This window comes from Euleptes europaea, chromosome 1, assembly GCF_029931775.1.
Source record: "Euleptes europaea isolate rEulEur1 chromosome 1, rEulEur1.hap1, whole genome shotgun sequence".
Lineage (NCBI taxonomy): Eukaryota > Metazoa > Chordata > Lepidosauria > Squamata > Sphaerodactylidae > Euleptes > Euleptes europaea.
Genome location: NC_079312.1, coordinates 168495554 through 168511586, shown reverse-complemented (window position 1 = coordinate 168511586; position 16033 = coordinate 168495554). Strand labels below are relative to the sequence as shown.

Genomic DNA, 16033 nt, shown 5'->3' with positions numbered 1-16033 from the left:
GATAAAGTTTTTAACTCTAAAATTTTACCTCAGGTTCTTTATGGGGTTCCTATATGGTTTAACGCTTTTAATCGTGAAGTGGAGGCGATTCAAGCATCCTTTTTAGACAAATTATGGGCTTCCCAAACTGTGTTTCTTATTATGCATTGTGTTCTGAATTAGGATTAAATTTAATTGAAACTAAGGCATGGGTGTTAACTATTCGTTATTGGCTAAAATTGTATTTTAATACTGATGATGGTTCGCTTCTGTCTTTTTTATTAAAGGAAATTTATAATACCTCTTGGGATCATAAAATTCGAACTAAAATAAGATCTATTGGCATCTCCCTGGAGGAGTTAACTTTCTCCTCGGAAGTTTATATTTTTAAGACAATTACACAGAGGCTTTTAGATATTGAACTTCAAAAAATGCAGCCTTCTGTTCATCAGCTATACTAAAACTTAAGAATGTTGTGGGATGTATCCCCCATTATCTATACAATCTTGATAGTCCTAGCCATTGCAGAGTTTTTTTCTCTTGCGCGAGTAAATGCCTTCCCATTGAAGTTGTTATATGGAAGGTTTCAAAATATTCCTAAACATGAACGGAAATGTGAATGTGGCTCTAACTCTTTGGACTCAATCGAGCACATATTGCTAGACTGCTCGCTATATGCGTCCGCTGGAAGAAATGGTTAAATACTTGGATACATTCTAAATATTATCTTCCTAATAAAATAAAATGTCATATTTTATTGAATGATACAACAGTAGAGATCACTGTGGCGGTGGCCAATTTCTTAGTCGATGTGTTAAGAATGAAAAATTTGGGAAACTGTGTTATGATTTTATGTTTATTTTAGCTTTTTTTTAGCTGATAGTAGTATTTATACTGTTTTTTTCCTCTGTGTAATATTGGATATGCCATTAAAGGTTTATTGATTGATTGATTGATTGCATGCGAAATGGTTCAAACACACTAGAGAGCTACTCATTAGCATTAGTCCACTACCACCACCACCACAACACTGGTTAAAACCCATTCTTGCCTTACATTCTTGTGTTACTGGTCTTGTTGATAATGACGGCTTTCCCGGTTTGGTCTACGTTGTGGTCCATGCCGAAATAGGCAGCTACCCGATGTAAAAGCATTCTGTGGTATGAGGTCATTTGGGGAAACTTCTTGAACTGATTGCTGACAGCGGTGATGACCGAGGATGGGTGATGGTGGAGGGAGGAAGGGACCGAAGAAAAGAGAACAAGAGAAAAGTCACAGCTACCTTAACGGATCGTTTGAACAACACTCAACTTCTCAGATGAACACACTAGTTCTTTGATGATCTAGGGAAGGGGGCGAGAGAAAGATGGCTTTTCATGATTGTTGTTGGCCGCCGAGCCCCACTTGGGTGGGAGGGCAGGATGTAAGTAGGAAGCGAAGCGTCTACAGTGGCCAGTCAGTCAACGGTGAAGAGACAGGCAGAAGGACTGGCTGGGTGGATGCCTCACACTCCATGAGACACGTAAGGATGGACAGACATACTCGTAAGCATGGCTGGAGATTAGAAGTGCTTTACTACGAAAGCTGCATCATTACTCAACACCCTCTCAAACCATCAGCCCCTCAAATCACCCCCAACTTGCCAACCAGAACATTACTTACTTGTTATCATTAATAAATTCCAGGATCTCCTGTTCTAATTTTAGCAGCATCATTCTATCCCTGTTGAAGAAGTATACAGAAACAAGGAGTGGGACACACACATATACATATTCAGAAAAAGAAACAATTATACGGATTTCTCTGAAGAACTGCAGTTTCATACCCTCCTCCACGCTAACATTTAAGCGGAAAAATTCAAGGTAATTCCACAGTAACAGCATCGCCACCCTGCCCCTGCGTGCCCAGCTACCAAACAAATGTAGCGAGCTCAAAGTCAGGCCTTTTTTGGTTGTTGTTCAGGTGGATTCCGTTCCGCACAATGATTACGGCTCCCAAGACCATAATATCCCAGCGGGCTCTCTTCCTGTCCGTATTATTAGAAACACAATAGATCAGAACCGAGCCTGTGTGCCTGGCACTCGGGGTCTGACACTGTTTATTAGTGAGAGAGCAGCAGGCGCTTTATAGGGAAGCATTTGGAAGCTATTTATAGGAAGGTTTTTGGAGCAATTAAGGTTCCTTCCTGACTAACTCATACCAATTATTATTTTTCTCTTTTCTGTTCTTATGCGCAGTACATGAATGCGTTTTTTCCCCAGTCTACAGTGGTAGAATTACCCCCACTCTCCAATGCAACAAGCTCTCAAGGATGCATCAGTGGACTAGTGAAGACCACAGTGTTTGGTGACATCAACGTGGATGAGAAACCGCCAGGAATGCTACTTAAGAGCTGGGTAAGTATAGTGAAACAAGCACATTTTTAAAGCTCGCTCCAGCTATTAGGTGTCTTACCTTTACATTAAGGCATAAGTTTACAGCAAGGGGGGGGGGGCTGACCTTTTTGAGCCTGCGGGCACATTTGGAATTCTGACACGGCCTGGTGGGCACAGCAGCTAAGAAATCTGATGGCTGCTGAGTTGCTAACCTGCCCCTCCCCATCCTGATTACACACAACCACCCGCCCACCCCAGATTCCAACCTCTGCTATGACCGTCTTCCATTTCCCACCCACACTTTGCCCTCCGTGTACATGAGCTGCAAAAAAAATCTGCAAATCAAGCCGGGTAGCCAAGCCGGATCCTACCTTGGATTTTTCTTCAGTGTATTTACTAAAAATTCATGCAAATCTATTCCAGTGGAGTCCGTGTATTCCTGGCTGGAATCTAAAACAAAGGCAACAAAAATCCTCCGTCAAGAGACGGCTTTGCTTATGGAGGAAAACTCAAAGGTTCAGAACGAGTAGCCAAAGAGCAGGGGTTCAAGGAACCGGACACACTGCCAATATCATCACCTCCAGCCGGAATTAATTTCCTTGGAGTGAAGTCAACAGTGGCGTTCAGGATATCACCCCTAGCAGTTTGAAAGATTGATAAGCATTCGGCTCCTTGCTCCACCACATATTTCCCATGTGACCTTGTGTAAATCACTCTACCTTTCCAAGGGAGACGATAGGATCTCCCTTGCTTTGCAGAAGGCCTGGGCAAATAAAGTCTATAAAACAAGCCTGCGAGCATTGCATTGTGGAACTCAATGAAGACGAACCAGGAAAAAGCAACAATTTAGCCTAGATGTCCTTCGATTATTTCTCAGGATTATGATCCCTGGATGGCTGTCATGAGGCACCAACCTGTGCCTACCTGAAACAAGAACTGCAGATCATTTCTGAAGGCACAGGGTGTGAAACAGTGCAGCAGTGGTATTAAGTATTGTGCTAAAGCAGCTTATGGGGCTCTCAGAAGGGTGGAAGCATGTGAGAATTGGGGGGGGGGGGAGTTGGGGAGCTTCAATTGAGGTATGTGGAGTTTGTCTCCCCTCCCCTCCCCCAGGCTATTTCAAGTAAAAAATTAGGTGTCAGATTGTGGAGCTGCTATAACTTTTATTTCATATCCTACGAGAGTACCTGTGACAAGAGAAAGGCAAAGACTGGGACGCCTATATTTAGAGTGACAAGAGAATTCAAGGTATACTGAGTGCCAGAAAATCAAGAATGAAAAGGGAATGGAGAACTGGAAGAATGTAGGGCCATGTGGGAACCCACACAAGGAAATTCGAAGGATGGCAAAGAGCAGCCCAATACCTTGAGGATAATATTCTTGGGGAGAAGGGAGGGAAATGTGAAGTACAGTGGTCAGCTGCATAGGTGGACGGGAAATAAAATACCCCTTTCAGAAAAAAAAATTAAGCTTCACCCAAAGCATCTCAAAACAGCTGAAATAATACACGATCCGCTACGCTCATGCAAACAGCACTTGCTTTTTGCCTGAAGCTAATTTAATTTGTTGTTTTCCCCTCCTGAGTAGTGAAAGTACCAATAAGGTTTAGTCGCATAAGCCAATCAAGCAACCAATTAATACCCTGCCAGAGACACAGAGCGTTTTTATTTTGTAGTTCTACGTCTATGAATAAATAAAAGAAAATGCAAAGGCTGTCTTCTAGATGCTCCGGGCACTTCCCAAGGCCTGCTGTTTGTGCCTCCCGCCTGCAGAAATGAGACAGGTATCAACCAGAAACAGGATCTTTTCAGTGGTGGCATCTCGGAGCCGGAACACACACACCCTTTGAGGCTCACCTGGTGCTTACCTTACTGCCCTGTCAGTACAGGGCGAAAATGTGTTTTCTTTACACCCAGACTTCTAACTTGAGATGTTCCAGCTTTTCAGCTGTTTTTGTGTTCTGCTTCTAGTCTGAGGACTCTTTTATGGGGATCACTTTGGGCTGCTGATTCTTGTTTTAATGCCTCTGGTTTGTTTTAATATTGACAATTATGCTACTGTTCTTACAATTTTTTTTGTATTTGTTTTTCACCTTATGAACTGCCTCAGGTCTCTGTAGAGGCAGCGTATAAATGTTCCACATAAAGAGCACACAAGCATCACAGAGAAAGAATTGCAAACATGCCCTTTTTAAATATGAAGATTAACGTTCTCCTGAAAGGCTGCGGAAATTTTTACCATAATGCGAGTCTTCCAAGAGACGCATAACCCTTCCTTTATGATATCTACCTGCATCTTCTGGATAGGTGTGAACACAAGTATGTAATCACAAGTACTGCTTCTTTTGGTTGATTAGAAGCACACTCTGAATGTACTGCCAGCCCGGTCCAGAAATAAATTTTTATTACTTTCCTTGGATTTGTGCTTATACATTTTCTAAATACAGTGTAGCAACACTCACTCAGATTACATCTTATAATACATACCCGGGCTGACACTAAATGATTATACTCGTTTATGAAATTGTATGTGTGCAAAATATGTTGTATTAGGCCACCAAAGAAGGCCTGAGGGCTGAAACATTGTTGAATTTAGGCCTTGTTTCACCCAACTTTTTGGGTACTCGACACAAGTATGCAAGAGCTAGTGTCAGAAGTAGAGCGAAATCCTTATTTATCCCCCATAAACGCATTTCTGGTGTGGAAATTTTGTGAACGAATTGGCCAGGACTGTGACAAACGTGTTATTATTATTAATTACATTTCAACCCCACTCTCCCCAACCCGAAGGTCGGGCTCAGAGCGGCTTACACAGTCTAAAAACACAATAAAACAATAACCCATTAAAATAGTTTAAAATACAATTTAAAATAGCCTAATAATGCCCCTCAATGGCGCCAAAACTCCAGAGGCAGAAATTCATAATAAAATTAATCTAACCACACCCTAAGGTGGTATAAAGGGGTGCTGCTCAAAATGATGCCGTTACATAATGCTTGAACAAATCCTAAAGAATTATTAAACAAAGCATATTAAAAGAATAACTAACCCTCATTAAGCCAGATTGCACAGACACCCTCAGAAATCCCTCCCTGTACTCCTTTCTCCCTTACACCTTTCCCTGTGTGCACTAACAGACATGGGGGGAAATGAAGAAGAGTTGGTTTTTATATGCCGACATTCTCTACCACTTAAGGAAAAATCAAACCGGCTCATGATCACCTTCCCTTCCCCTCCCCACAACAGACACCCTGTGAGGTAGGTGGGGCTGAGAGAGTGTGACTAGCCCGAGGTCACTCAGCCGGCTTCATGTGGAGGAGTGGGGAAACAAATCCAGTTCACCAGATTAGCGTCTGCCGCTCATGTGGAGGAGTGGGGGAATCGAACCCGGTTCTCCAGATCAGACTCCACCCCTTCAAACCACCGCTCTTAATCACCACACCACGCTGGCTCCACGCTGACACACTGAGTACATATGGAGGACAGCAGCCCAGATTGCTCTTTGCCCACAAACATATTTCACTCCACCACCTGAGACGGTCTCACCTCTGGAAAGCATTTTCTTGGGTGCCTTCTCCTTATTTTTCTCTTTTTCTTCTTTCTCAGGGCCTTCTTTCGCAGATTTCTCATCTTCCTTGTCGGAGGGGCAACTGATGTGCAGCTGGATGATATCCTAGGGACGGGACAAAAGCCACACTTTGAAGACCTCGAAGCTGACGCTTTGTTTCCATGGAAACAAATGACCTTACCAGAAGTAGATGAATGGAAAGAAAAGATGTTGGAATACGCAAATATGACTAAAATGACTTATCTGATGAATTTAGATGACATGCAAAGTGCTGAACAGTTTAATGAAAAATGGTTACCTTGGTATATGTATATGTCTTTAAATACTTGATTTCAGTTAATCTCTTTTCCCTTCTATATGAGTAGATGTTTCTTATATGTATAAACATATTTGGTTTACCTTAATGATGATTACCTTTAGAGAAATACACCATTGTTTATCTTTAATGACACCATCTTTTTAAATACATATCTGATTATCTTTTTATCGAGTAAAAATAAGATCAGAAATTAATATATTGAATTAGTAGCAGCAATTATGTACAGTATTAAATATGTTTATTATTGACGGAGGTAACATTGTTTATTGCAAATGGATGCCAAACTTTTCCCTTTCCCTTTTTTCCTTCTGTATTTCCTAAAAAATAATAAAAACTATTTTAAAAGAAGAAGAAGAAGCTGGCGCTTTGTAACCAACAGAGGCTGGAAAGCATACGACATGACCACCGTGTTTGGATCTGGGAAGTAATTTTACTTCAGGTCAGCCTTCTGTTCATCAACTCACTCGGAAGGCCCTCCCGGTTCTTTTTCCCCCCTTTTTTTTATGATAATCTGATGACTTGAAAACATTTATCAAACGCAAACTCACAGATATCTGGCTGGGGGGCTGTGGTGCTCATAGATATGGCAGGCGGGTAATTAGGACACAGCCGCTTGATATTATTAAACCACCACTAATATAGCTATGTCACTGCAATGAGTTTAAGCTAGGCTACCGACTTCCTTTTGGTCACATTATGAAGGAGAAGAAGAGTTGGTTTTTATATGCTGATTTATATGCTGACTTCACTTAAGGAAGAATCAAACAGGCTTACAATCACCTTCCCTTCCCCTCCCCACAATAGACACCCTGTGAGGTAGGTGGGGATGAGAGAGCTCTAAGAAAGCTGTGACTAGCCCAAGGTCACCCAGCTGGCTTCATTTGAATCATTGCCAGATTAGAGTCTGCCGCTCTTAACCATTACACCACGCTGGCTGAGAAGAAAGGGTCACTGGAAAAAAACAATCATGCGAGGAAAAGTTGAAGGCAGCAGGAAAAGAGGAAGACCCAACATGAGAAGGATTGACTCTATAAAGAAAGCCACGGCCCTCGGTTTGCAAGACCTGAGCAAGGCTGTTAACGACAAGATGTTTCGGAGGACACTGATTCATAGGGTGGCCAGGAGTCGGAGGTGACTTGATGGCACTTAACACACACACCAACTTCCTTGGGGAGGGGCCGTGGCTCAGTGGTAGAGTATCTGCTTGGCATGCAGAAGGTTCCAGGTTCAATCCCCGGCATCTCCAGTTAAAGGGACTAGGCAAGCAGATGATGTGAAAGACCTCTGCCTGAGACCCTGGAGAGCCGCTGCTCATCTGAGTAGACAATATTGACTTTGATGGACCAAGGGTCTGATTCAGTAGAAGGCAGCTTCATGTGTGTCCAAGACTGCTATACTTTCAGCCCCTTTCAACCCTTCAACTTGGGAGAACCATCATCATCATCCCCTAAAACCAATCTTCCTCTAAAGTTGGAAAACATGAACAGGAATCTGTTCCCATCTTGCTTACCTGGGTCTCCAACAGCCCGTCAACAAAGGGGTTAGAGGATTCTTCACACACAGCCAGGCTCCTGACTAGTTTCAGCTTCGAATTTGACTGAAAAGCAAAATTCCTTGAGAGGTAAGGACACAGGCGAACAACAGCTTGCTTCAATGTGCACCCGCATGACTAGCAAAACTGGCGTTAATTAAACTAGCTTTACAGTAATTAGAAATGTTAATTCTTTTAGTCCAGTCCTAATGCACAGTGAAGCAGAGGTACCAGTTGCATAACAGATTTGCAGACACAAAAGATAGCCAAAAAAAAAAATCTTCCTCCAACATCTTTGATAACGGATTCAAATCTGCCACGCCTGGAGGCAAAAAGGCTAGCCTGCTAATCCACTGCACCAGTTAGCCTCTGCTAAAGTCATGCCTTGAAGGCCAAATAAATTGACTGGGCTTCCCTGCAGCAAGTAAGCCCATTAAGTAATCTGCCAACTGTTAAGCTACTTCTGATAAGCGGCAAGGCTGAATCGCTAAGTTTTTCCTACCAATTAAAAACTTGTCGTTCCACTACTGGTGCTGCACCTGCTTCCTTGACAAACCAAGAAGAATAAAGAAGGAAAAAGGAAAAAAGGAGGAGGAGGACGAAGAATAGTTGGTTTTTACATGCCAACTTTCTCTACCACTTCAGGAAGAATCAAACCGGCTTATAATCACCTTCTCCTTCCCCTCCCCACAACAGACACCCTCTGAGATAGGTGGGACTGAGAGAGTGTGACTAGCCCAAGGTCACCCAGCTGGCTTCATGTGGAGGAGTGGAGAAACAAATCCAGTTCAACAGATTAGCCTCCGCCGCTCATGTGGAGGAGTGGGGAATCAACCTTGTTCTCCAGATCAGATTCCACTGCTCCAAACCACCGCTCTTAAGCACTATATCACGCTGGCTCTTAAAAAAACCTAGTTCCCACTGAAGCGGTAAAGCCTGCGTGTGGGATCTACCACTTGGCAACAGGCGCCAGGGCACATGTGACTCAATGCTCCTCCATATAAATTCAATTTTATAATTCAATTCAATTTATTACGGTCACTGACCAGCAAAGAAGATATACAAAGGGATTAACATGATTAATAAGATAAAATATAGCAATGTATTTTTCCCTAAAACACTAATTATAAAAATGACCTCCGTATCAACAACCGGCATGTCAAGAAATCGTAATAGTTGTGTGAGTCTCCCCCTGCATTCTAAATGATGGAGTTCACTAATAGATTCATCATCTCAATTAGAAGATAACCCAATTTTAAAAAAAATATTTTTTTTTGGAGTAGTAATTGTTAGTAGTAAGAAAGCCACTGAGAATGGTGGTTTCTTCACCCCAACCCGTTTGTGGTCTGAATGTGGCTCATGGTCAGTAATCCAGAGGGCCCTCTCACTTGATTACCATTCCTTGACATCATCATCATACCTTTATTAAGGTCACTGACCAGGAAAAAAAGGAAAACAGCACATCAATCCAATGACAACAAAATTAAAGTCTTAAAACTTTAAAAAATGCAACCTTCAATCCTTCAACCTGCAATGGTTTTATTTCCTTTCCCCCGAATCCTGCTTATCAAAAAGCAGAATTTGGCTCCTTGGCATGATATCTGATGGTTTTTGCCCGACAATAGAAAATCCAGTTTAATTTCATCGGTTTCATCAGAAATCCTATCTATTAAAGGCTTTAAATTTTTTAATCTAACCTCCTTATAATAAGGACATCTCAAGAACATATGTCCCATTGATCGGTGTCAAAGGCAAAGATTTGGGCACGCTGGGCCCAAGCTGCCTAACGGCATGGAGACACAAAGATGGGGATTTAGGGCCTGTTCAAGTCAGCTTCAGAGCTCTGACAGGAGGAAACATGCCCAGGGCTCAATGCTAACGCTGGCAGCGTTCAGATCAGATGAGCCTTCTCAAGTGCCCCAAGACCACAGAATCACAAGGGATAATGGAGGAGAAGGGAATCTCTTACCTTGGCTCTTTTTCTAGCATGTCCATGATTTGATGTCCGCCTCTGAAAAACAAATGAACAAAGAAAGGATGGGGTAGGGTAGAAAGGCTATTGTGGTTGAGCATTCCACGCAGTGCAGGATCCATGCTGGGAGAAGCCAACACATTATCCCTCTGAAACCATTTGTTGAAGCCAGCAACCCAAAACATCCTATGAGCAACGCTGAACTTTTGGTTTTTCTACTCCCAGTGATGGGCCTGGATATGATGGTTGAGGAAGGGTAGAAGGATACAGTCAGGTTGGGGGGGAGACTATCTGCCACCGCAGCAGAAGAAGCAAAAGAAGGAGCAGAAGAAGAAGAGGCACAAGGAGCAGCAATGGAAACAAAAGCAGCAGCGGCAGAAGCAGCAGCAAAAGAAGCAGAAGCAGCAGAGGCAGAAGAAGAAGCGGCAGAAACAGCAGCAGCGGCAGCAGCAGAAGAGGCAGAAATAGAAGCAGAGGCAGAGGAAGCAGCAGCAAAAGCAGCAGCAGCGACAGCAGAAGAGGAGGAGTTGGTTTTTATATGCCGACTTTCTCTACCTTTTAAGAAAGAATCAAACCGGCTTACAATCACCCTCCCTTCCTCTTCCCACAACAGACACCTTGTGGCTGGCCCAAGGTCACCCAGCTGGCTTCACATGGAGGAGTGGGGAAGCCAACCCGGTTCACCAGATTAGAGTCCGTTGCTCATGTGGAGGAGTGGGGAATCAAACCCGGTTCTCCAGATTAGAGTCCAAGGCTCTTAACCACTATACCACGCTGGCTCTCGAGCTTGCCTAGAGAAATTGGCCACTCCCCTCCCCCCCCACAACTAGTGGCAAATCACCAGGCTGTTAAACACACTTAATCTTATTTCTGAACACCAATGAAACAACAGCCTTCAAGATCGAACGGTTTGTTATTACTACGTCAACCTCGCATCACCAAGCTATACTGCCACCGCTTCCGAGATACATTTTTTTTCTTGCAAGTCTAATACACACAGGCAGCATTTGTACATGCACTTTGAGCAAAACTCAGAAATGCTATCATAGGAGATTTACCGCCATAAACACCCATGTTTGAGCAAAAAAACAAACACAATGTTTCCAGGGAAACACAGAGCAGCAAAACCCTTCTTCCGGGGACATGTGGAACTGGATTTTAAAACCACGATGCTACCCTCTCTCCCCTTCCTCCACGTCCATCCTCAAAATCTACATGAAGATTCTGCTGAGACCTTTTGACTGGAAATGAAACTGGATCAACGTAACGAGGGGGATCTGTGAACTAATCTCCCAATGTCTTTCTTTGCTTCAAAATCAGCTGCATGAGATGGCTAATTTGTTTGGGGAGGGGGAAAAGACAAACATAGGGATAACTTTATCCACTTCACCAAAGGAGCTATAGCAACCTTGTGTGTTTGTGTGTTCAGATTCGAGAATCATCCTGCAAAAGGGGAGAAGGGGGGACAGAAACAACATGGGGCAAAAAAAAAAAAAAAAAGTAACCCCACACCGCTGCTTTCATTTAACACACATTTAACACACATGGGAAAGCTGATCTCTCACTTGGTACCTATTATGGTCCCAAGCCCAACCAACCGCTGGATTACTACTCCAGACCTTATAACTATTTCATGACTATGAGATATTGATAATTGTATTTATAGCTGCAATAGTACATCCCCTAATTTAAGAGGGAAACACACACAAGGATTAGTTTTCCTTATGGATGGAAGCCTAAAACAGAGGAATAAGTTTTAGAGTTATATATCTTAATTGTTATCTTGCAAAAACAATCCACACATAGTCATAAAAATTTGTTATATATTTATGCATATCTTTGAGTCTGGAATATTGATTGCTTAGACCACTGAAGAAGGCTGTAAGGCCAAAACGCTATGGTCAGAGACTAACTGTGTGATTTTATGTCTTATTGTGCAGGTGAATTTGGTAGGCTTTTGCAGGGCCCTATCTGTTTTCTATGCGGTATTAGATTTTATCCTGAAATAAACATATACCGTATTTTTCCATGTATAAGAGAATGTTTTTTTCTAAAAATATAGAAAAAAATTGGGAGTCGTCTTACATAGAAAAAATATTTTTAGAAAAAAATTGGGAGTCGTCTTATACACGGAAGGTCGCCGCTCTCTTCTCCACCCATATTTTTCTGTACATGCCCCCATGTATAAGACGACCCCTGATTTCTTTATTTTGGGTTAAAAAAAATAGGGGGCGTCTTATACACGGAAAAATACGGTACATATTTTGTACTGACATATGTATAACCTTTGGCCTTGGATATTTATTCATCTTTTCTTGATCTTTTGGGTACTCATTTCTTATACACCTTTGCCTTTAAAAGGGGGTCAGACAGAATCACGGAACAGAGGTCAATAATTAAGTAATGCAACATGGTGGCATATATGGCCAAGGCACCCGCATTCATCTATACGCCTCGCAGCATCAACCGAAAAAAAAGCAGACAGGCCCCTGCCTTCAAGGAGCTTACAATCTTAAGGAAGTTTACAATTTCAACTGTGATAATGAAGTGAAAGGAACGAACGCAGGGAGGCCAACATCAAATGTCGGATAAAGCGTGTTCAAGCAATTGCACTTATAAATATTTAGATTTTGTTTTACTTGGGGGATAAGGACTTTGGGCTGATGACATCCTGGAACAGGCGCACCAGGAGGAGAGGAGGTGGCAACACGGAGGTGTGGGCCAGGAGGGAGTCGGCATCGCCAGTGGCAATGAGGGTGGACGCGTGGAGTAGAGAGCAGGAGACTGTGAATCTGAGGATAACAGATTTCCGGTATGATACTAGGATTTTATAGTTCAGGGATCTCCATAACAGGCTGACGGGAAGGCTCTCGGAATCATTGAAGAGCTGAAAGCAAGACCTGCTTCCAGTTAAGTCTGACTAAACTGAGTTTACGGGTTAACCAGTCTGGCACCTGCAACAGCTCTTCGCCCGCTTACCTGCGATTCCTGCCGAGTACTGCTCTCCTCCCCGTCCTTCTCAACTTCCTCTTTGCTCGGTGACCTGGATACAAATTTGTTTCTGTTCACAGATTCCTCAACCAGCTTCTTTTCCGATTCTTTCATTATCTCCAGTGTCTCCTGTGTCGTGTTGCTGTTAGACATCTTCAGTACAATATGGTGTTCGTGACGGGCACCTGCAGGCAGGGACACAAAAGGATGGAGGTCAGACCAGCCAGGAATACAAAGGGTCCTTTTTATAGAACTCTTCTTCGCCTCCCCTCTTTACACCCTCGTGTTAAAGCCTCGCTTGCTCAAGGAATCCATTATCTACGAGGTTATCTTCCGATTGCTGGGGACTTGGTGTTGCTGCCCTCCTTTCCTCTGCTGGAAAGGAAAAACGCAACATGTTCTACCCAGAAGCAAGCAAGGGCTTTGGCACTCACATGCCAGGATCCATCTCTTTGTAAAGGTTCAGTGCTCCTTCACATGCTAGCGCAGGGGGTCCCCAATGTGATGCCCGTGGGTGCTATGGCGCCTGCCGACACCTTTTCTGGTGCCCACCAAGTGTTTTTAGGAAGTAGGAGGGGCCAGGTAGGACTTCTGCCCAGCAAGGCTCCTGATTGGCTGTGCAATTTTTGAACGTTGCTTTGGCATCAGCTGCCACCACAGCACAAGGATTTATGCTGATACTGAAGTTAAACTGTGGCAATAAATTTGTTGTTGGCTCTGCCTCCTGCGGCAGCCATTTTGTTGCTGTGCCCTCCGTGCTCTTTCAGAATTTCAAACATGCCCAGTGGCTGGAAAAGGTTGAGGATGCCTGCACTGGTGTGAGACTAAGAAACACAACCCAAGATGGGAGCAATGCTCACGGAAACCAGCATGCTTGAGCCGTGATGGGAGGGCTTGGGGGGGGGGGGGAATTGTGACATCAGGTGATAACTGTTTGGATGAGGGCAAAACCTTCCCTCCACCCCACCAACAGCGGCTCTTGCTAATAAAGGATCCCTTCTCAGGGGTATACGATGCAACACAGAAATACAGATGTGCTGCACTGACCTCCCCATAGGTGTTGCACATGCAAGCCCTCCACCCACATTCCTCAGAATGTTAGTTATTTCCCAATTCTCTAGAACAGGGCTTCTTAAACTTTTTCCACTTGCGACCACTTTTCACCTGAGAAATTTTTACACGGCCCCGCATATATATCAGTAAATATATATATCAGTAAATGTTTATTTGTATACCTATTTTATATTGCCAAATTTTTCATGACCCCCCCCCCACATTCGGTTATGCGACCCCCATATGGGGTCGCGACCCACAGTTTAAGAAGCTTTGCTCTAGATTCTAGAAGAAAGGGTTCAAGATCCGTATTTTAGTTAACTCCCCCTTAAAGTGCAGTGCATTGTGCATTGGTCCTTCATGACGTGGGACCCCTCGTATCGGTGAGACCGCCTCTCCTCCCTGGACTACTTTCCAGCAGTTTATATAAGTATTGTTGTTAGAACTTTATTCTGTGTTTTCTGTATTTGTTTCTATACCTTGGATTATATTGCCTTACATGTCACACGTTGCAATAGATTGTTTATCATATTGCTCTGCTGTGTGTTGTAGTTTGTAATTTGTTAGCTACTTCTCTGTTGGTTTTATAGTGTATATTGACAGTTGCTGAGCCTGAGTGCTGGTTGGTTTACTTGTACAGCTATTTGTTTCAGCATAGGGTTTGTTTTGTTGTTTTCCATTATTTAGTATAACCTCCAGGTACTAGCAGGAGATCTATTACAACTGATGTCCAGCGGATCGAGAACAGTTCCCCGGGCGAAAATGGCAGCTTTGGCAATTGGACTCTGTGGCGTTGAAGTCCCTCCCCTCCTCACACCCCGCCCTCCTCAGGCTCTGCCCCAAAAACCTCCCGCCGGTGGTGAAGAGGGACCTGGCAGCCCTAATAATGGGCCGAATCAACCAATGGCCGAACATGTGTCTTCTCCACTGTGGCCCCACCTTATGGAAAGGCCTGCAAGAGGAGGTCAGGATGTAAGGAGAGATTTCCTCCCGCATCCTGTTAGGAGGACTGGCACTGAAAGGCTTTTCCTGTGCAAAACTGTTCAGCGGCAGAGTTCTCCAGGATTTATCGGCTCAAGGTGATTAGCGACGTTTAACTCTGATAGTACAAAAGAGTAAGGGGCTTGAGTTCGGTTCTCTGAACCATTAACCCGCAGACCAGACAGAACACCTGCAGAAACGTTTATCTTTCACTGAGATAAGAAAACACTGCTTTTATTGAGCAAGACATTAAAAAAATACAGGCATGAGAAAGTTAACCCTACAGGAGCAAATTATGGCTGTCACTCGTCCTCCAATGACCAGAGTCATCACATGCATACATCTCATAGAATCATAGAGTTGGAAGGGACCACCAGAGCCAACTAGTCCAACCCCCTGAACAGTGCAGGAAATTCACAACTACCTCCTCCCCACACCCCCAGTGACCCCGTCCTCCATGCCCAGAAGTTGGCCAAGATGCCCTCCCTCTCATGATCTGCCTAAGGTCACAGAATGAGCTTTGTGACAGATGGCCACCTAGCCTCTGCTTAAAAACCTCCAGGGAAGGAGAGCTTACCACCGCCCGAGGAAGCCTGTTCCACTGAGGAACCGCTCTATTAGAAAATTCTGCCTAAATCTTCTAAGACCCTGTTTCCAGTGCCCTGTCATCTGAGGCTATCAAGCTGGCAACCTGAGAGAGGGCCTTCTGGGTTGAAGGTGCCAAAACATCAGAACTCCCTCCCCAAGGAGATTCATCCGTCTCCCTCTGGGGGCACCCAATTCATAGTGTCACAGTTGCTGCCTCTGGAGGAACTGGCCACATTAACGACGCTCTGCCTTAGAAATACTAGCTAGCAGGTTGAAATCTTGGGCTTGCTCTAGCCCTACCACTCCAACGTACTTTGGTTTCCCGCACTTGATTCCAAACGGCAGGCTTGAAAAAGTGGAAAATAATTTTGCCCAGCGTTGTGCCGATTTCTTGAAGTTTCTTAGTTCAGTATGTGAAAACAAAGTCTAGGTTGATGATAGGGAATCTCTCTATCTGCAAGGCGATTACTTCCAACTCTGGGCAAGGCAAGTAGAAGTGAGGAGACCAAAAGATTCAACCTAGGGGCATGCCTTTTAAAAAAAAATGACACAGGTATCATTTTTTCCTTCACACACACAGAAAAGATTTCTTTCTCGTTTTATGTCCATTACCGCCAACGCTGGATTCATTCTAGAACAGACGAGAGAGACTAAATAAGAGAGACTAAAAAAGACAA

General features: G+C 43.7%; 1 protein-coding gene across 7 annotated transcripts in view; it reads right to left on the bottom strand.

Moving 5' to 3' along the window:
- R3HDM2 (R3H domain containing 2) overlaps positions 1-16033 on the bottom strand; it is a 204064-nt gene that overhangs the window by 70212 nt on the left and 117819 nt on the right. For all 7 annotated transcript variants that reach the window (XM_056851315.1, XM_056851265.1, XM_056851275.1 and 4 more), the window contains exons 2-8: positions 12723-12919; positions 9741-9782; positions 7751-7837; positions 5900-6026; positions 2726-2804; positions 1642-1701; positions 1036-1176 (exon numbers count right to left, since the gene is read on the bottom strand). In XM_056851315.1, the coding sequence (XP_056707293.1) occupies positions 1036-1176; positions 1642-1701; positions 2726-2804; positions 5900-6026; positions 7751-7837; positions 9741-9782; positions 12723-12887 (701 nt within the window). In that variant the 5' untranslated portion in view covers positions 12888-12919. The remainder of the gene's footprint in view (positions 1-1035; positions 1177-1641; positions 1702-2725; positions 2805-5899; positions 6027-7750; positions 7838-9740; positions 9783-12722; positions 12920-16033) is intronic.